This window comes from Mobula hypostoma, chromosome 1 (genome assembly GCF_963921235.1).
Source record: "Mobula hypostoma chromosome 1, sMobHyp1.1, whole genome shotgun sequence".
Taxonomy (NCBI): domain Eukaryota; kingdom Metazoa; phylum Chordata; class Chondrichthyes; order Myliobatiformes; family Myliobatidae; genus Mobula; species Mobula hypostoma.
Genome location: NC_086097.1, coordinates 44,693,129 through 44,712,920, shown reverse-complemented (window position 1 = coordinate 44,712,920; position 19,792 = coordinate 44,693,129). Strand labels below are relative to the sequence as shown.

The 19,792-nt window shown below is 39.6% G+C and overlaps 1 protein-coding gene across 2 annotated transcripts in view; it reads right to left on the bottom strand.

Moving 5' to 3' along the window:
* degs2 (delta(4)-desaturase, sphingolipid 2) overlaps positions 1–19,792 on the bottom strand; it is a 69,913-nt gene that overhangs the window by 28,903 nt on the left and 21,218 nt on the right. For both annotated transcript variants that reach the window (XM_063047366.1, XM_063047375.1), the window contains exon 2: positions 16,220–16,962. In XM_063047366.1, coding sequence (XP_062903436.1) covers positions 16,220–16,962 — 743 coding nt within the window. The remainder of the gene's footprint in view (positions 1–16,219; positions 16,963–19,792) is intronic.

Below are 19,792 nucleotides of genomic sequence, written 5' to 3'. Positions count from 1 at the left end.
TATTGACAGTACATTGTAAACTGTGTTTTCTCTCTTCACTGCATTGGAATTCACGGATTTGGGAAATGCCACTGAAGAATTCCAAAGATCTGTGGATTAGTAGGTAATTGGTCATATGGGTGTAATTGGGCAAGACGGGCTCATTGGGATGGCAGGGCCTGTTACTGTGCTGTAGGTCTAAATAAAAATATATAAAGAAGACTTGGTAGGTTACTGTGACTAAGTGCTGCCAGTGGTGGAAATAGTCAACGTTCAAGGTGGTAGATGAAATGCTAAAGAATGGACTGATCCATCCTGGGTGGTGTCCTTCTCCCCCCAATCATATTGGACCTACACTTGACCAGGGAAATGGAAGTAACCGACACACTGCAAAATGCAGAGCTGCCCTTTTAGCCATATTATTTATATAATTAGCCCAGTTAAGTTTTTGAACAATGGTGATCTTGAGGAGATTGATGAAGAAAGACTAGGTAATGAAAATATCATTAAATGCCCAGGAAAGATGAAGATGGGTTGAATTTTTTGCCCAGCCACTCAGTTGCATAAAAATTACTTATTATTTACCAGTCTGTGCCTGAATGATGTCCAGGACCTGCTCTATGCAGAAAGAAAATACATTATCTGTAGAGCTGAGAATAGAAATGAACAGAGTGGATTTGTTAGTGGACACTCCCAACTGTAACATTATGATTAAGGAATGGTCATTGTGAAGCTCCCTCAGCGATGTTTTGTGTCCAACGCCAATGTGGAGTTTTACCCTTCATTCTCACTGATGCTTGCCAGGACTTACTAACAGTAGATTTGGCTAAACTCCATTGAGATCTCATGCAGTAAATTGAAGTGGCTAACGATTGCAACTTTACGTTATTCCAGGTGACAATTTGTGAGGCTTAATGTAATACCCAGAACGTACATTCTGAACACTTCAGAGCTGCAAGCCCCTTTAATTTGTTTCAGGATTTTGTTCCAATGGTCTATGGTGGGAAATTGGGAATGCTGGGAGAAATCTGCTGCTCTTATCTGGTCTGTCCAACATGTGTCTCCAGATCCACCAACTGGCTGAACTTTAAATGCCCTATGAAATCACAAGCATATCAGTTCAGAGGCTATTAGGATTTAGCAATATTGCTTGCCATATCAAGATCCAGAAAGAACATAAAGACTTTAATTTTAAATTTTAAAAGGAATCTCGAGGGCCGGCTGGTGCCGCAACACATTGACGCCGGACCTGGGAGCGGAGGTTCCCGGGTTCGAAACTTGTCGGGCCCGCTCCTGAGTACACTTTCCATCCGTGCTGGGTTGAGTGTCGAGATCGCAACTTGACCTCGTAAACTAAAGGGAAAAATACTGTGAAAATGTCTGTGTGAGGAGTGGGGCCCACACAGTCTCGCTCTCCCTCGCTCTGCGCCTTGTAAAAAGCCATGAAAAAGGCATCATCACGTACGCACGCACACACACAGACTCGCATGCATGCAGGCACATGCCAATCAATCAATCAATCAATCAATAAATAAAAGGAATCTCGAAACAGAGATTGGCAGAGTTAATGTATTGGTGAATTGTTCAACTCAGTAATAACAGAAATTTGACAGTGTTCAATACCAACAGCCAATGCTGCACAAACTGATCAAAACACTCTGCTGTGTTTAATGAATAACCTGTGTAATGAGTTGCAGCTATTGCTTACAATCAAACTTGAACATTAAACACAGACAATTGAAACGAAGAAAGGCTCCCAGAAAGTGTCTGCTTTACTCTGTAATCAGCATTAGTCATCCACAAACCACTTGTGATCAGAGGATTGGTCCCAATGGCTGAATCACATCATCCTCCATACCTTTGGAGTGATTGGCATCAGATATTGGTGAATTTGTTTACAAGTTCTACCATAGTTGTTTTAAAAACATTTACAAGTATATTTTAATCATATGAATAGGTCAAACATGAATTGAACACCTTAGCTTTCTGAATTTTTAAATTGCACATGGTTCAGTTTTGCCCTCCTTACTTTTTTTTGGTTTAATGTTGTCCAACTCTAACTTCTTTGAATATTTTAACAAAAAGTTCCACAATAACACTATATTCTGGTGCATGCTTATTCCATAAACTAATTCAGTAATCACTCATTATTAATCTATAATCATTAAAGCCTTGTCATATAGTATTGTACAAAAGAATTAGGCACCCTAGATTTTTTTTAAATATGCTTTGAGATGGTATGGCATCCACAGAGCACTGATCTCATCATCACGGCTGCCTGTGATTACCTGGAGAGACAGAAGCAAGCGAGACTGCAGGACGGTCTGCACCTGGGCGGGACTGGAACCAATGTCCTAGGGGGAGAATTTGCTACTGTTGTTCAGGAGGATTTAAACTAATGTGGCAGGGAGATGGGAACAAGGAGAGACAGAGGGGTGTAAAATGAGAGTAGAAGCAAAAAGTAGTAAGGTGAAAAGTAAAAGTGGCAGGCCGGCAAATCCAGGGCAAGAATCAAAAAGGGCCACTTTTCAACATAATTGTATAAGGGATAAGAGTGTTGTAAAAGCAAGCCTGAAGGCTTTGTGTGTCAATGCAAGGAGCATTCGTAACAAGGTGGATGAATTGAAAGTGCAGATAGTTATTAATGAATATGATATAGTTGGGAATACAGAGACATGGCTCCAGGGTGACCAAGGATGGGAGCTCAACATTCAGGGATGTTCAATATTCAGGAGGGATAGACATGAAAGAAAAGGAGGTGGGGTAGCATTGCTGCTTAGAAAGGAGATTAACGCAATAGAAAGGAAGGACATTAGCTGGGAGGATGTGGAATTGATATGGGTAGAGCTGCATAACCCTAAGGGGCAGAAAACGCTGGTGGGAGTTGTATACAGGCCACCTAACAGTAGCAGTGAGGTTGGGGATGGCATTAAACAGGAAAATAGAAATGTGTGCAATAAAGGAACAGCAGTTATAATGGGTGACTTCAATCTACATATAGATTGGGTGAACCAAATTGGTAAGGGTGCTGAGGAAGAGGATTTCTTGGAATGTATGCGGGATGGTTCTCTGAACCAACATATCGAGGAACCAACTAGAGAGCAGGCTAATCTAGACTGGGTATATTGAGCGATGAGGAAGGGTTAATTAGCAATCTTGTCGTGAGAGGCCCCTTGGGTAAGAGTGACCATAATATGGTGGAATTCCTCATTAAGATGGAGAGTGACATAGTTAATTCAGAAACAAAGGTTCTGAACTTAAAGAAGGGTAACTTTGAAGGTATGAGGCGTGAATTAGCTAAGATAGACTGGCAAATGACACTTAAAGGGTTGACTGTGGATATGCAATGGCAAGCATTTAAAGATCGCATGGATGAACTATGACAATTGTTCATCCCAGTTTGGCAAAAGAATAAACCAGGGAAGGTAGTGCATCCGTGGGTGACAAGGGAAATTAGGGATAGTATCAATTCCAAAGAAGAAACATACAAATTAGCCAGAGAAAGTGGCACACCTGAAGACTGGGAGAAATTCAGAGTCCAGCAGAGGAGGACAAAGGGCTTAATTAGGAAAGGGAAAAAGGATTATGAGAGAAAACTGGCAGGGAACATAAAAACTGACTGTAAAAGCTTTTATACATATGTGAAATGAAAAAGATTGGTTAAGACAAATTACAGTCAGAAACAGGTGAATTGATCATGGGGAACAAGAACATGGCAGACCAATTGAATAACTACTTTGGTTCTGTCTTCACTAAGGAGGACATAAATAATCTTCCGGAAATAGTAGGGGACCGAGGGTCTAGTGAGATGGAGGAACTGAGGGAAATACATGTTAGCAGGGAAGTGGTGTTAGGTAAATTGAAGGGATTAAAGGCAGATAAATCCCCAGGGCCAGATGGTCAGCAACCCAGAGTGCTTAAGGAAGTAGCCCAAGAAATAGTGGATGCATTAGTGATAATTTTTCAAAACTCGTTAGATTCTGGACTAGTTCCTGAGGATTGGAGGGTGGCTAATGTAACCCCGCTTTTTAAAACAGGAGGGAGAGAGAAAGCAGGGAATTATAGACCGGTGAGCCTGACATCGGTGGTGGGGAAAATGCTAGAGTCAGTTATCAAAGATGTGATAACAGCACATTTGGAAAGCGGTGAAATCATTGGACAAAGTCAGCATGGATTTGTGAAAGGAAAATCATGTCTGACGAATCTCATAGAATTTTTTGAGGATGTAACTAGTAGAGTGAACCAGTGGATGTGGTATATTTGGATTTTCAAAAGGCTTTTGACAAGGTCCCAATCAGGAGATTAGTGTGCAAACTTAAAGCACACGGTATTGGGGGTAAGGTATTGATGTGGATAGAGAGTTGGTTGGCAGACAGGAAGCAAACAGTGGGAATAAGTGGGACCTTTTCAGAACGGCAGGCAGTGACTAGTGGGGTACCGCAAGGCTCAGTGCTGGGACCCCAGTTGTTTACAATATATATTAATGACTTAGGTGAGGGAATTAAATGCAGCATCTCCAAGTTTGCAGATGACACGAAGCTGGGCGGCAGTGTTAGCTGTGAGGAGGATGCTCAGAGGATGCAGGGTGACTTGGATAGGTTAGGTGAGTGGGTAAATTCATGGCAGATGCAAGTTAATGTGGATAAATGTGAGGTTATTCACTTTCGTAGCAAAAACAGGAAAACAGATTATTATCTGAATGGTGGCCGATTAGGAAAAGGGGAGGTGCAATGAGACCTGGGTGTCATTGTATACCAGTCATTGAAAGTGGGCATGCAGGTACAGCAGGCGGTGAAAAAGGCGAATGGTATGCTGGCATTCATAGCAAGAGGGTTCGAGTACAGGAGCAAGGAGGTACTACTGCAGTTGTACAAGGCCTTGGTGAGACCACACCTGGAGTATTGTGTGCAGTTTTGGTCCCCTAATCTGAGGAAAGACGTTCTTGCCGTAGAGGAGTACAAAGAAGGTTCACCAGATTGATTCCTGGGATGGCAGGACTTTCATATGATGAAAGACTGGATCGACTATGCTTATGCTCGCTGGAATTTAGAAGATTGAGGGGGGATCTTATTGAAACGTATAAAATTCTAAAGGGATTGGACAGGCTAGATGCAGGAAGATTGTTCCCGATGTTGGGGAAGTCCAGAACGAGGGGTTACAGTTTGAGGATAGAGGGGAAGCCTTTTAGGACCGAGATTAGGAAAAACTTCTTCACACAGAGAGTGGTGAATCTGTGGAATTCTCTGCCACAGGAAACAGTTGAGGCCAGTTCACTGGCTATAGTTAAGAGTTAGATATGGCCCTTGTGGCTAAAGGGATCAGGGGGTATGGAGGGAAGGCAGGTACAGGGTTCTGAGTTGGATGATCAGCCATGATCATACTGAATGGTGGTGCAGGCTGAAAGGGCTGAATGGCCTACTCCTGCACCTATTTTCTATGTTTCTATGTTTCTACGAGACAGCCAAAGTCTACAGAAGATCTGTGGCAAGGTCTCCAAGATGCTTGGGACAACCTACCAGCCAACTTTTTTTAAAAACTGCACGACAGTGCACCTAAGAGAATTGATGCAGTTTTAAAAAGCAAAGAATGTTCACACCAAATATTGATTTTTTTAAAAAAAACTGTTTACTGCTCTCTATAGTAATTTTTTGATATTTAATTATTGTTGAAAGCATCTTTGTTTTGCAGATTTTTTAAAACATGTACCTAATATTTTTGCACAGTAGATTATATTACCACACTCTTAATAAATACATGGAAATTCAATGTTTGTATATTGTTGCAGTTCAATCATGGGAAAATCATTGAACTAACAATGCACAGCAAATTAAATAGTTGTTTTTAAATTATTGCTGTATTGTATTATACCGATTGATCATATAAGCAATCTACATGTCTAAGTGGAAGGAACCCATTTATCACTGATGAGAAAAATTGTTTTGTGTAAGATTCAAAATAATCTTATTATCACAGTACATATATAATTACCATAAACATGCCAAGATTCATTTTCTTGTAGGCATTCACAGTAGAACAAAGAAATACAATAGCTGACATCCCACCTCTCCCGGAAGTTCCGGGAGTCTCCCTTACACTGATAGTGGCTCCCTGACACCTGCAAATTATATATGATATCCAGGAAATCGATTTAGAGGGAGAGGGAGAGGGCATTCTGATTGGTCTCTCTTTGTGCTAAGTAGACCTATCAGTTTTCTCTGTGGGCGGGCTTTACAGTCGACCTCTTTCTCTCTTTCATTGTCCATTTGTTCAGTTTAGTGTCCTGCAGCGCCATGGCAGAGTGTTCCAAAAAAAGAAAATATAAGACGTATTTCACCCCAGACTGCACTAAAGTGTACCCCTGCCTAATAGGGGTCAAAAATAATGACAGTGTTGCTCACTGCACTGTTTGCAACAGTGACTTTTCTATTGCCCATGATGGGTTAAATGACTGTAAAAGACATGTTGAGGTGAGCTTAACAGGTGTCATTCGTTCATTAGCATCGCTAATGTTATTTAAACTAGCTGGCTAGCTGCCAAGGAGCTACTCTATTGATGTCCTACGTGATGAGGCCAAACTCCCTGTAGACTTGCTTAACGTTATAATAGAATAAAAAAATGACTCCATGATAATATTATATAATATAATTGTGAATCTTGTGAATCTGATGTCTTGCAAAATTAACAAATTCATTGACACAGACTGCTATGAGGTTGAAACTTCCGGCAAAATGCTCAAATCTGCCAAGCAAGCCACATCACAGTACAAGGAAATTTTGCAAAAGAAATGGAAAAGCTATTTGCATTATCATTGAGACTGCCAACAAAATACGCAACAAGGGGGAAAAAATATATATATGTAAATAGTTTCAATATGTGATCAAATAAATTGTTGTGTTCTTTCATAATCAAATGTCCTGTATACATACACCCTTGGAGGTTGACCGGGGTGGGGGATGGATATGGGGTTGTGGGGGGGCGAGGGTGGTGGTGCTATCTCCCTGAAATGAGTTTTTGCAGTGTGGGATGTTTGCAATAGAATCAATGAAAAACTACACACAAAGACTGACAAGCAACCAATGAGCAAAAGAAGACAATCTATGCAAATACAAAGAAACCCAATAATAATTAATAAATAAACAACCAGAGAACGTAAGATGTAGAGGCCTTGAAAGTGAGTCCATAGGCTGCGGAATGACTTCGGTGTTGAGGTGAGTAAACCATTCAAGTGGTTTACACTGGTTCAGGAGCCGGATGGCTGAAGGGTGATAGCATAAGGGCAAAACATCCTAGAAGTCGCTACAATCATATGATTGCCTCTATACTCTTTGTTTTCTGCGACAAGAGTGTATCAATTAAGACTGAACAAGAGCTATACCGACAAAACTACTAAGAGTTCCAAATGAGGAAAGGTTTCAGTGAATAAATGACTACATTGTTCCATGCATTAAATTAACCTCTGCACGGAACCTATAAAATGTAATTACAAGGTGGACTGTAGAAATGACTCAATTACAAAAAGTGACAAAAGAACATTAAAATTTAATGAAATCAAACCGACTTTCTGACAGATCAGTTTGCACACTAGTGATAGAAAAGCAGCATCTATTTAAGCAAAATTAGGAAATAAATAGTTGTCCAACCTATGTAGAATAAAACATAAATATGCTGGAAATCAAAAATACAACTAAAAATAGCAGAACACCACACAATTACTTTGAAGAACTTACAAAAATTGGGAAATTAATGAGAAATAGGAAAATTTAAACAGAATAAACCCAAGGATAGAGAAAGGGAAAAATGGAATTGATCACATTCTTACAAGTATTTCTGAAAGCTAATTAGAATTTAAATAATACTTGACCTATTAATTATACTGAAATTCCTCTCGTGCAAATCTATTTTAAAACTAGTTCATGTTGAGTCTATGAATCAATTCACTAAACTTTGATCTCATTTCATCTGAAGGTCCATATTCCAATAATTGATTGGATAAAAATGCTTTATGATATGATGAATTCGCACTGCATATGGTTAAAAATGTATTGAAGAATTGTATAATAAATATATGTAGGAAATCTCTCCCTCATCTCAAGCAAAACCCGTTGAGAAAACAATTCTATGACACAAATAGATAACACATATTATGGTCAGATTGGGTTTTTTTTTACTGTCATCCTATTCATTCAAAGATAGGTTTACAGCCAATGAACCCCCAATGCTTCGAGTTTACTGATACATCTGCATTCCTCCTTGATCTTATGAGCTTTTTGATTGCATATCAGTCCGAATCTCATTAATTGCCAAATCTCTTTACCTCAAGTTTATTTCAGTATTTCATGTCACATCTGAATTGAGTTTCCTTTGCTGACTTAATGATCTCATATTTTTTTCCTATTTAGAGATATAACACAGTAACAAGCCCTTCTAGCCCAATAAACTCGCGTTGCCCTATTACACGCACATGACCAATTAACCTACTAACCCGTATGCTTTTGGGATGTGAGAGGAATCACACATGCTCAAGGAGAGAAGCTACAAACTCCTTACAGACAGTGACATGAATTGAATTCAGGTTGCTATTGCTGTAGTAGTATTGCATTAACCTGTTTACAAAAATTGTAACTAGCTTTCCTATATTTTTGTCTTTGCTTTAATTTGTTTTTCCAAAAGGTATTCAATTTGTTCAAACTGCTATGGAATTGGTAGGCTTGGCATTAACTGAAATATCATTTGCCAATGGGGCTGGTTTTCAATCACCAAAAAGCTAATGAATAATTATTCTACACTTATGATGCCAAGATAATTCATAGGTGTTTATAGAATGGAGGAATAGAATGGAGCCACCCACATGGAGCAAATGAATGGCGAGCCCATCGGTAGAAGAACCTGAAAGAAAGCCAAGTTAGGGAAAGGAAGGGAACTCTCCACCAGACCAAATGTGTCAGGATATGTTAATACCTTTGTATAAATAGTTGCCCGCATAGTTTCATGAACACTCTTAGGAATCACAGTTCCTCTTATGAGTCCCGATCCTGATGCAGGGTTTTGGCCTGAAATGTTAATGATTGTTCTCCTCTTCCACCCCTCTCCCCACCGGCCACCCACCACAGATGCTGCTGAGTTACATCAGCAGTTTGGTTTTTTTGCTCCTCTTATGAGATATGAAAAGCTATTAGAAAAGCCAAGACAAAGGCTTTGATTTTAATTGCATGCAAGCCTCAGATGCAGTGCGTGGAGACATTCCCAGAGGCAATGGAGAGTGGGAGGGAAACAGGTTACAGGAACTAACTAGAAAAGCATTTACATCCTGGATCCATCATTTTTCCTTCAGTCAGCACCCTCAAGGCATCCAAGAAACCCAACCAGGGTTAATTTTTAATTGTTTAAATGAGGTTAATTTTTAATTGTTTAAATGAGGTTTGCAACATCAATATATTCAAATGACTAGCCAGCATCCTCAGAAAAATGTAGCTTTCTGCTAATTCGATCCCACATTACTTTTGAGAAATTTAATATTTTCCCATTGCATGCAACCCAATACTGCTAATGTTTTAAATATAGCCCCAAATTTTTATTAATAATAAATTCACAGCTTGGTAAATAAATTAACTTCTTTTAACAAGCTATTATTCAAAACAAATATGCCCAATACTGTGCTGCAAAACTATTATAAAAATAACCAGTTAACATTCACTACCTTTACATCACAGAGTCATATAAATAAAAATATTAATTCTGATTGCCTCCCCATAAATGCTGTCTGCCCTACTGAACATCCACAGCTTGTTTTCATTTCAGTCTTCCAACATCTTTGGTATTTTGCTTTTGTAAACAGACGGCATTTTTGAAATAATTCCTCTGGCTTGATAGTTTGCATCAGATTAATGCCGGTTAATTTTTCACTGTGTATGCTGCTTCTGGAATGTCTGGAATCAATCCCAGTCTAGGAATATGGCCAATATTTTCTAAAACTTTGTTACGCACATCAAACAGAAAAACATAGTACAATACAAGTAGAGAGGTGTGACACTAAACTCCAGATCAGAGTGCCTAAGCAAACCAGTGCAGATACCCTTATACCAGAAGTGAAGTTAGAGAATATACTCAAATTCATATACATTACTAAAGTGCTTCATCAAGCTCAGGAAAAGTAAACATAACAAAGTTGGCTCCTTTACTTCTACAAAAACAGTCGCAAAATGTTGAAGCTGGTTTTACTGGACAACTCCCACAGACATTCTAACAAACGGTAGTCAATAATCAGAAATGCCCTCAATTGAAACATAAGAGATTCTGCAGATGCTGAAATCCAGAGTAACAAACACAAGATGCAAGAGGAATTCAGCAGTTCAGGCAGTATCTATGGAAAGGAATAAAGAGGTGATGTTTTGAGCCAAGACATATTAGGAAGATCAAATTTTGGCACCTGCCACAGTTTCCCTCCTCCTTCCTAATTATTAGTGAACATTAAGTCCTCAAAGCCTGAAATCAGTCAACAGTTCAAATTTAAAATTATTTACAGAAGTTTGCTTTCCTCAGCATTATTTAATTCTGGGCTTTAAACAGAGTTTATTTCTGTGTGGTTTATCCTCTGTGCACCAATTCTTTAGTGAAAACAAAGTTATATCAAGATTAACAGGATACTTTCTTGATTGTGTATGCTGTCATTAAAAAAAAGTCTAGATGGATACTATAAACATATTTGATGAGGTCCAGTTTAACTTGAATAATGAACAGAATGTATACTGCTTCCAGAATTAATGCTTTTGGTTTGAGGTTTGAGGTTTGAGGTTTTTGGCTGCCTTTCCCTTGCACCAAGGTACGTCATATTATACAGTGTAATGCTGGACAGAGGAGTATAGCAAATACACTATTATCAGCACAGAGTACAGATTCATTGATACTATAAAAGTGAAGAAAATTACTTTAATCAGAATGTAATATATTGAGGCAGCTTTTCTTAAATTTAGCATCCAGAAAGGGGAACTCACCTCACCCCTCATGAGCACAGTGTTCTCATTTAAATAATTCCAGTTTTTTTTGCCAAGAGTCAAACTTTCTATATGAAATCGAACTCACAGATATCTTCCAATATTTATCTGTTACTGATTTGAACTGAAGTCTTTAACCTATTTCGGAAGTTTAGTAACAGTAATATTATTGCTTATAAACTTCCACATACAGAACTAACCCATATATCTTGATATAACTATCTTAGTTCCTTATCTGATTATAAAGTCCAAGTTCCTCCAGCCTTTTCTGCTTATGTGGCTACTAGAGATCCATTATATATGGTCCTTGAATATTTTTTAACAGATATGTGATCAATACTCAAGAATTGCCCAGCTTAATAACTTACTTCTGTTGTAAAGAATCAAATTTTCACTAAATAATTTATTAAAGAGCAATGGATGATTTCAGTTCCCCTAAGTTTCAAAACTTGATCATCCACTGTAGAGAGAAAATATTTTTGTTCCTACACATTCCCAAAGCAATAACACAATAGAGATAGGTGGACGTTTTCAAAATGTTAGCATGTTTATTTGCCTGTTTAAAGTCTTCAAAGAAACAAAACTTGCTTTGAGCACGACAGAGCATTTGTCATTAAAGATATTACGAGGCAGGGTGGGGGCTTATCTCCATGAATTACTCCATGTGTGGCTGCAATGAGCAGACAGGCATCTCTGTTCTCATTCAGTCTGGACTCAGACTTCAAAAACAACCTCCCAAATTAAATGGGATACAAGGGGAAAAAAGACAAATTCTATATATATTTGTTGGAAATAATAAACGATGGATCTGAATGAATGGTAGCATTAGTGAAAAAGTAATGGGAGAAATTATTGGGATGGAGAGCAGATAAATGGCAAAATTTAAAAAAAAAAAGGTACTGTTGCTACAGACAGTACTGGAAGACAGGATAGAGCCCTGGTCACCAGAAATGTGAGGAACTAATTCCACTCGGTGCTCACTTGTGCAGGCCACTGTCAATACAGTTTCTAACCCAAGTTAAATTAATTTTATGTGATGTCTATGTATAAAAAGGGGGACGAGATCAAATTTCTCAAATTATTCATTATATCACAAACGGCATTTGTTAAATTATCAGATTTGCCCTCTAGACTATTTCAAGATTATATAGCAGTACTTTAGAAACAGATTATCACCTGATAGTAGACACCTCTGGTTGGATGCCATACTTAATTAAGTTGTCCAGCAATTCAAGATTACTAAGTATCCACTGGCAACTGCAAACAATATGTTAATAATTTCTTCGGCATGATTCCTTCCAAATTCTTTTGATAATCCTTAAGAATTTGACATGTGGTTTTTTCCAAAAGGGGCAAGGTTAATTGTTTGGAACTGAAATATTGTGGCTTTTTCTTTAAATGAGAATAAACCAAATGACGTCAGTTGGGGTGATAATTCTTACCAGGGGTGGAGGGAAGGAGGAAAGAGGTAGTACAAAGATGGGGGGGGGTTAGGGTGGTCTCTGGAGAGATGGCAGTCAGGTGGTGTAGGGAGTGGGTGAAATGATGATCTCTCCCCTCCCCTTAAAATTACAAGTGGGTAGCTTCAAGAGAGAATAGCTGATTTGTTAAGACTTTTGCTAAATCTCTAGCAAGCTTTTATTTATTAAGATTTTGATAGGGTCTTTCTTCTAGTGACATGAAAAGGGAGAAGAATATAGGAAGATAAGGTGACAGGTAAATGTAATGGGAGGACGTTGATAGTTGTAGAAGTGATATTAAAAATAAAATTTATACAATAATAGATTAATGTTATGTTCTTTTTTTTCCTCAGGGTTCATTTGCTCTCATGCTCAAATTCAACAATGATTCAGCAAGTTGGATATAAATATATGTAGAGTTATAGAACTATACAGCACAGATACAGGCCCTTTGGCCCAACAAGTCAATGTTGACCATGGTGCCCACTCAGTTAGTCCCAATTTCCTGCAGTTGCCGCTGCTTAGAGGAATGCAGGAATTGGGACTAGCTTGGTGGGCACCATGTAACTCTCCAAACACTTAAGTGATACTTTTATTTCTACCTCAACCACTTCCTCTGGCAGGTCATTCCATATACTCACTATCACCTGCATGAAAACTTTGCTCCTCGGGCCTCTTAAATTTTTCCTCTCTCATTCTAACTCTCTGCCCTCTTGTTTTGGGCTCCCCTACACCGGGGAAAAGACCTCCACCTGACTGTGCCTTTCTTAATTTTAAACATTTCTATTGGGTTTTTCCCTCATTCTCCTACATTTCAAGGAATAAAGATCTAGCTTGGCCAACCTCTCCCTATTATTCAGGTACACTAGTCCCGACAAACTATCTCATCTTCCCCGCACTCTTTCCAGTTTACCCACATCTTTCTGAAAACAAGGTGACCAAAACTGTACGCAGAACTCCAAGTGCAGACTCGTAAATAACTTACCTACAATTGCAACATAACGTCCCAACTCCTTTACTCAATGCTCTGATTAATAGAGGTCCAGCACGCTAAATGGCTTTTCCACTGCTCTGTCTGCCTGCAAAATACTTTTAATGAACCATGCACTCGGTGCTTCTGTTCCATTACACTCCCCAGCAACCTACCATTCATGGTACAATTCCTACATTGGTTTGACTTTCCTAAATGCATCATTTCATATTTATCTATTTGCCACTCCTTGACCCTCTTCCCTAACTGAACAAGATCTCTTGTAAACTACAATAACCTTTTTCACCGTCAACACCACCTCCCAATTTGTATCATCTGCAAATTTATCAATCAAACCTTGTGCAGTTGCATCCAAATCATTTATACAAATAACAAATACCAAGGGTCCCAACACCAACCCCTGTGGCACGCTACTCGCTTATTTATTTATTGATTGATTGATTGAGATTCAGTGCGGAAAAGGCCCTTCCAGGTCTTCCAGCTGCGCTGCCCACTAACCCCCCCCCCCACTTAATCCTACCTTAATCACAGGACATTTTACAACGACCAGTTAACTTACCAACCAGTCTTTGGACTGTGGGAGGAAACTGTAGCACCCGGAGGAAACCCACGCTGTCACGGGGAGAATATACAGACTCCTTACAGACAGTGGCGGAATTGAACCCGGGTCACTGGGACTGTAAAGCGTTGCATTGACCACGATGCCACTGTGCCGTCCCCAAGTTTCTTTCTACAGGCATTTAATCCGATCAACCACTAGCCTGTGACCCTGTCACTGCACACACTTTAAACCACCGTTAAATTATAAGTTAATGCTGGTATTTATACACATTCTGAACTTCCTGCATCGAGCGAAAATTGAACCCAGATCACCCACATCAGGTGAGAATTCTACCCCTGAACTTTCAATGATTAGATAAGTTACTGTCTTCATTCTCAGAAACAACCTTCATCCACTCTCAGCTTTGTACCTCCAAGCTAATTTTGAATCCACCTAACTAACTAAAGATTCATCCACCTTAATGCACTGTAAGATTGCAAATGCCTCCCCATGTTAATATGAACATCCTCCAAAATATCTCCAAAGTTTCGTTCATTTCTTGAACAAAACTTTCTCCTGAGTAAACACTGAGAAGAAATATTTGTTAAGTCCCACCCATATCCTGTGGCTCCCAACATAGGTAACCCTGCTGATCTCCAAGAGGACCTGCTCTTTCCCAATCCACACATTTAATCTAGCTATCGAACCCATCTGGATTTTGCTTAACTTCACTTGCCAGCTCAATCTCATACCCTCCCTTTATTCTCCAGATTTCATTCTTAAAAATGTTCTTTATCTCTTCATAGTCATCAAGGGATTTGCTTGCTCCCAACCTCCTAAACCCACTGTATGCTTCCTCCTTCTTGACAAGAGTCTCAGTGAGAAGAGTCTCAATATCTCTTATCAGCCAAGGTTCTCTAAACTTCCCAGGTTTACCCTTCATACTAACAGGAACATAACACTTGCCATCACACTCTTAAAAGCTTCCCACCTCTGGGTTTCCCCCCCTCGCCCTTTTCTTTCTCCCTGGGCCTCCTGTCCCATGATCCTCTCATATCCTTTTTGCCAATCAACTGTCCAGCTCTTGGCTCCATTCCTCCCCCTCCTGTCTTCTCCTATCATTTTGGATCTCCCCCTCCCCCTTTCAAATCTTTTACTGGCTCTTCTTTCAGATAGTCCTGACGAAGGTCTCGGCCCGAAACGTCAACTGTACCTCTTCCTATAGATGCTGCCTGGCCTGCTGCGTTCACCAGCAACTTTTATGTGTGTTGCTTGAAATTCCAGCATCTGCAGATTTCCTCGTGTTTGCACTTGCCATTCATTCCTTTTCCTTCAAACAGGCTCACCCAATCGACTTTCGCAAGATCCTGTCTAATTCTCCCAAAATAGTCTGGTCCAGTTTAGACCCTAACCTTTGAACCTGACCTATTCTTTTCCAGCACCATCTTAAAACTAAAAGAATTATGGTCACTAGAGTCAAAGTCTCCCTGACTGCCATCTCTTTTATTTGTTCTGCCTTGTTCCCCAAGAGGAGGTCCAGTATTGCACCCTCCTCTATATAATGACTTAGGAAACTTTCCTAGACACATTTCACAAATCCCATCCTGTCCATTCTCAAGTGTGAACAATTTCTCTACACTCCTGATCTTCAAGTTCCCATTCTTTTTTTGATAATAAAACTCCACTCAAGTGACCCTCCTCTTCTCATTTGTAAGATCTACCCATGTAGTCTTATAATGTTATTCCATTAATGTGGCAATTATAAATGACACAAATATCAGGTTATGACAGTATTAGGCTTGACTGAAATTTTGCTATTCTATTTAGTTAATGTGCAACTATTTAGCAGATATACTGTTAATGGGACGTTAGTTGTTTTATTGGAATGGCCAAACCTTCGGTTTTTGAAGTTTAGCAATCAATATATTCTTTCCCAATGTTCACCTGAAAGAGAAGGGGTGCACTAACCTATGAAAGTCTCCAGTTCTGCAAGTTCAGACAGAGAATGCCAGCAGGTTATATAGCTTTTTATGAGATCATTCCTAACTTGGCAAGACACATCCTCAGTTTTTAGCCAAGGTCAGTGCACTCATAAACAGCAGCAGAAACGCAAGTACTTATATTTTTCTCAAATGTCATGGTCGAGCACAGCAGCCCAATAAATGTCTCAATTGAGGCAAACGCTTCAGTTCCTTTTCTACTGTTTCATACACTACATTTACTCACTGTCACTAATTTCTTTAACTTTTGCACTTACCAGTGGTAGCTTGCTGCCTGGAATGCTGGGGAAGTCATGGTGTTCAACATGGTATCCAACATTGAAGGTTATCCAGTTCAAAGGCCCGTAATACGAATAGGTCTCGTGACCTTTAAGGAACATGTAATGCTCAGCAATAAAATGTCCGGAAATTGGATGTATACCCATACACAGGAATGAGCCAGCTATCAGGTATACTATAGGCTTCAAACCCCACAGGTAGTAGATGAGAAAATCATATGCAAACTGCACCACAGCATTTAATACTTCCAGTCTTGTAATGGGTTTAGGGTTAACATAAAGAGGCCGAAGTGCATAAAAAAGTGGTTGGAGAATAAGCCAAATGATTTTGCGACATGGAGTGCAAAAGAGCCATCCCTCAATATCAGTTGGAATATCAACGTCTAAGCCATCGCCTCCCAGGTATCGATGATGATCTATGTGGTATTTCTTGAACGATGCAGAATAAGGCATTCCAACAGGGAGATTAGCAAATATTGCAAACAGTCGGTTCCATTTTGCGAGCTTATTGCCAAATGCAACATTGTGAGAAATATCATGGATGGCGAGGGTTAGCGAGTGATTGACAGCACCTCCAAAAGCATAAGCCCAGAAGACGATCCATTTCCAAGGCAAATCTTTCACAAAGTAGCAGGCAATGGTCTGTGTAACAACCATTCCAAACACAATCCATTTCAGATTGGGGTCTGGTCCCATGAGTGACTTGATCTCAGGATACTTTGCTGTTGGCAAAATTACAAAGGAATATTCGTGAGTTCAGCATGTAAAATAGAACTCACACTGTAATTACACATATAATGACAGCTGTTCCTGTCTTTACTGTAGTTACACTCTGAAAATTTAGCAAAGAAAGCTTGACACTCAGTTACATTAGGTGATTATACTACAAGAGACTAAATTTACCCAAATGACTTAAGACCACTGTGCAACTGGGTATTAGCCTTCCTAACCAATAGACTTCAGATAGTCAGGATGCACAAATGCTCCTCCCTCTCCATCTTCCTTAACACAGGTGCTCCCACGGGCCGTCAATGTCCTTTTACCCTTGCAGTTTCTTAACTCAACCCACAAGGATTCAATGTTCTACATAAGAATATCACTACATGCAGATTTCATCCAGATCACACACAATTCTAACTGGATTATCATATATGGTCCTTTAACATCACTGGATCCGAAACTCATCACAAACAGGACCTTCAGGGGATTGCAATTCCTCAGTCCAAGATAACAGCTCACCACCATCACCTTCTCAGGGGGGACTGGGGATTAGGGACAGGTTGGTGATGATGCTAACTCACAGCTCCGGAGACCTATTCACCAAGTGTTTGTGCAAATTGTACATCCTCCCTGTGACTGGTGCATCTCTCCCTCGTGAGGCAGTTTCCTCCCACATCTCAAAGATGCTAGTTAGTGCTGAGAGCCAGATTCTAAAAAAGAACATGTAACAAAAACATCTCCGCAAATTCGACTTTCCATGGGCAACACAAATTGGTAGAAATGCACTGAGAAGTTTGCTCAACATCTGCCACCAATGCCATTTTATTGCTTTTATGGCTTTATTGCTTAGTAATTTATCTAAAAAAAACTCATGAGCTTGAGCCTAATCTCTCTCTCTCACACACATACACACTTAACTGTTACAGTCCTTCAAAGCTACCCAGAAAATCCAACAAATGTGACACAAAAACTAGAAGCCTCTATTGCATTACATTGTTAGAATAAGGTGATTTTACTTTTATATTTCTAATTAATAACCATGGGACGACTTTCACAGTGAACAGTGTGTCTGGGGATGTTGTGGAACAGTGAGACCTAGGGGTACAAATGCACAGTTAACTGAAGGTGATGTCACAAGAAGAAAGAGTGATGAAGGCAGCATTTGGCACGTAGCAGTGACAGTATTGCTATAGGAGATGGAATCTTATATTGTACAAAATATTGGTGAGGCTGCATCTAGAATATTATGTACAACTGTGGCTACCTGGTTATAAGGAAGTCATTAAGCTGGAAAAAGTGCAATGAAAGTTTAGGAGAATAAAGTTCAGACTTACTCTTTCCAGCACAGATGAGGGGAGACATTATTAGAGCTGTGTAAATCACAAGGGAAATAGATAGGTTGAATGCACAGTCTTCATCTCCCGGCAAAGGGTATCAACAGCCAGAGGACATACAGTAGATTTGAAGTGAGAGGGAAAAATTTTAAATGAGGACCTGAGAAACAACTGTTTCCACACAGAGGCCGTTATGTATATGGAAAAAGCTGCAAGAGAAAGGCAAAACATTCGGACAGGTACTCAGATAGGAAAGGTTTAGAGCAGGGGTGCCCATTCTGCCATGGAATGCTACCATTAACCAGGTTGGGAAGCCCTGCTTTAGAGTGACTTTATGGAAATCTTGGTTGGCATGAACAAGTTGGATTGTGGGCCTGTTTCCATGATGAAGAACTCTACAAATTCAGTTTTTCAAAACTCGTACACATTGGGTAATAATTAATATACAAGCAACAAACTACAATGCACATCACTCACACATAAATGGTTACAAATTTTAATTTCATCGTCCTTCCGTGTATGAACAAATGTCAAAAAATGATTGCATCTGAATGGCATAATTTCAGAGCAGTATCGACATCTTATGTTAAACACCATGCTGGGAATCAAGCACCATCTGATATTTTATTATATTAGCTAGATCGACTTTAGGATAAAATGCAGTCTCGACATATCTATTACAGCTTCCCTGCTCATAAGAAATTCCCCAGATCAAACACTACAGTTGTGATTTATCCTGCCCCAGCCCCACCCTGCTGAACCTTCATCCCTGTTTAAAATCAAAGCCTATGCCTCTGTCTTCATAGTATTCAATCAGAAGAAATTGTGGCATCACATCCCGTCCCTTCAACATTTCTAACAGCATTTTGGGAGCTCCGTTAACACACAGACAGTGGTAATTATAAAATAAGGCAACTGACCACCACCTCCTCAGAAGCAATTAGGAATGGGAATAAATATTTGTCTTGCCAACAAGGATCATTTTCCATGAAAGGTTAAAAATATATTGTTTGGACATATAGAGCACAGATGCAAAGGAAGGCAAGATTAATTTTGGAAAAGGCATTTTCAGTGTACATAAGCAATTTGATACCATTCTGATGTGTCACCGAGGCTTGTATTAACCAAACAAGTTAAGACCATTGCACAACTCCGGTAGGAAGCATACAGGGATAGAAGACTGTCAGGAAGGTTGGTTACTCTAGGGCCATAGAATAGAAAAGGGGGAAGTTCTGGATGGGTAGTTTCACAAGGCAGAAAGAAACACATCATTTGTGGCTTTGATAAGGCCAGTCTCAGTAATAGGAATGAAAAGCCGTACCCTCCCCAAAAAAAATAACAAATGCAAAATGATGAGATGTCTTACAAAATTTCTCCCAGGACATCCATTCATTCCATGTGACACCAAGAAAAAATTGGATTCAGCGGAACTATGAAACTAGACCACATCCCAATTGTAAACCCTGAAGACCTGAACTCAGGAGTCCACTGTGCCTCT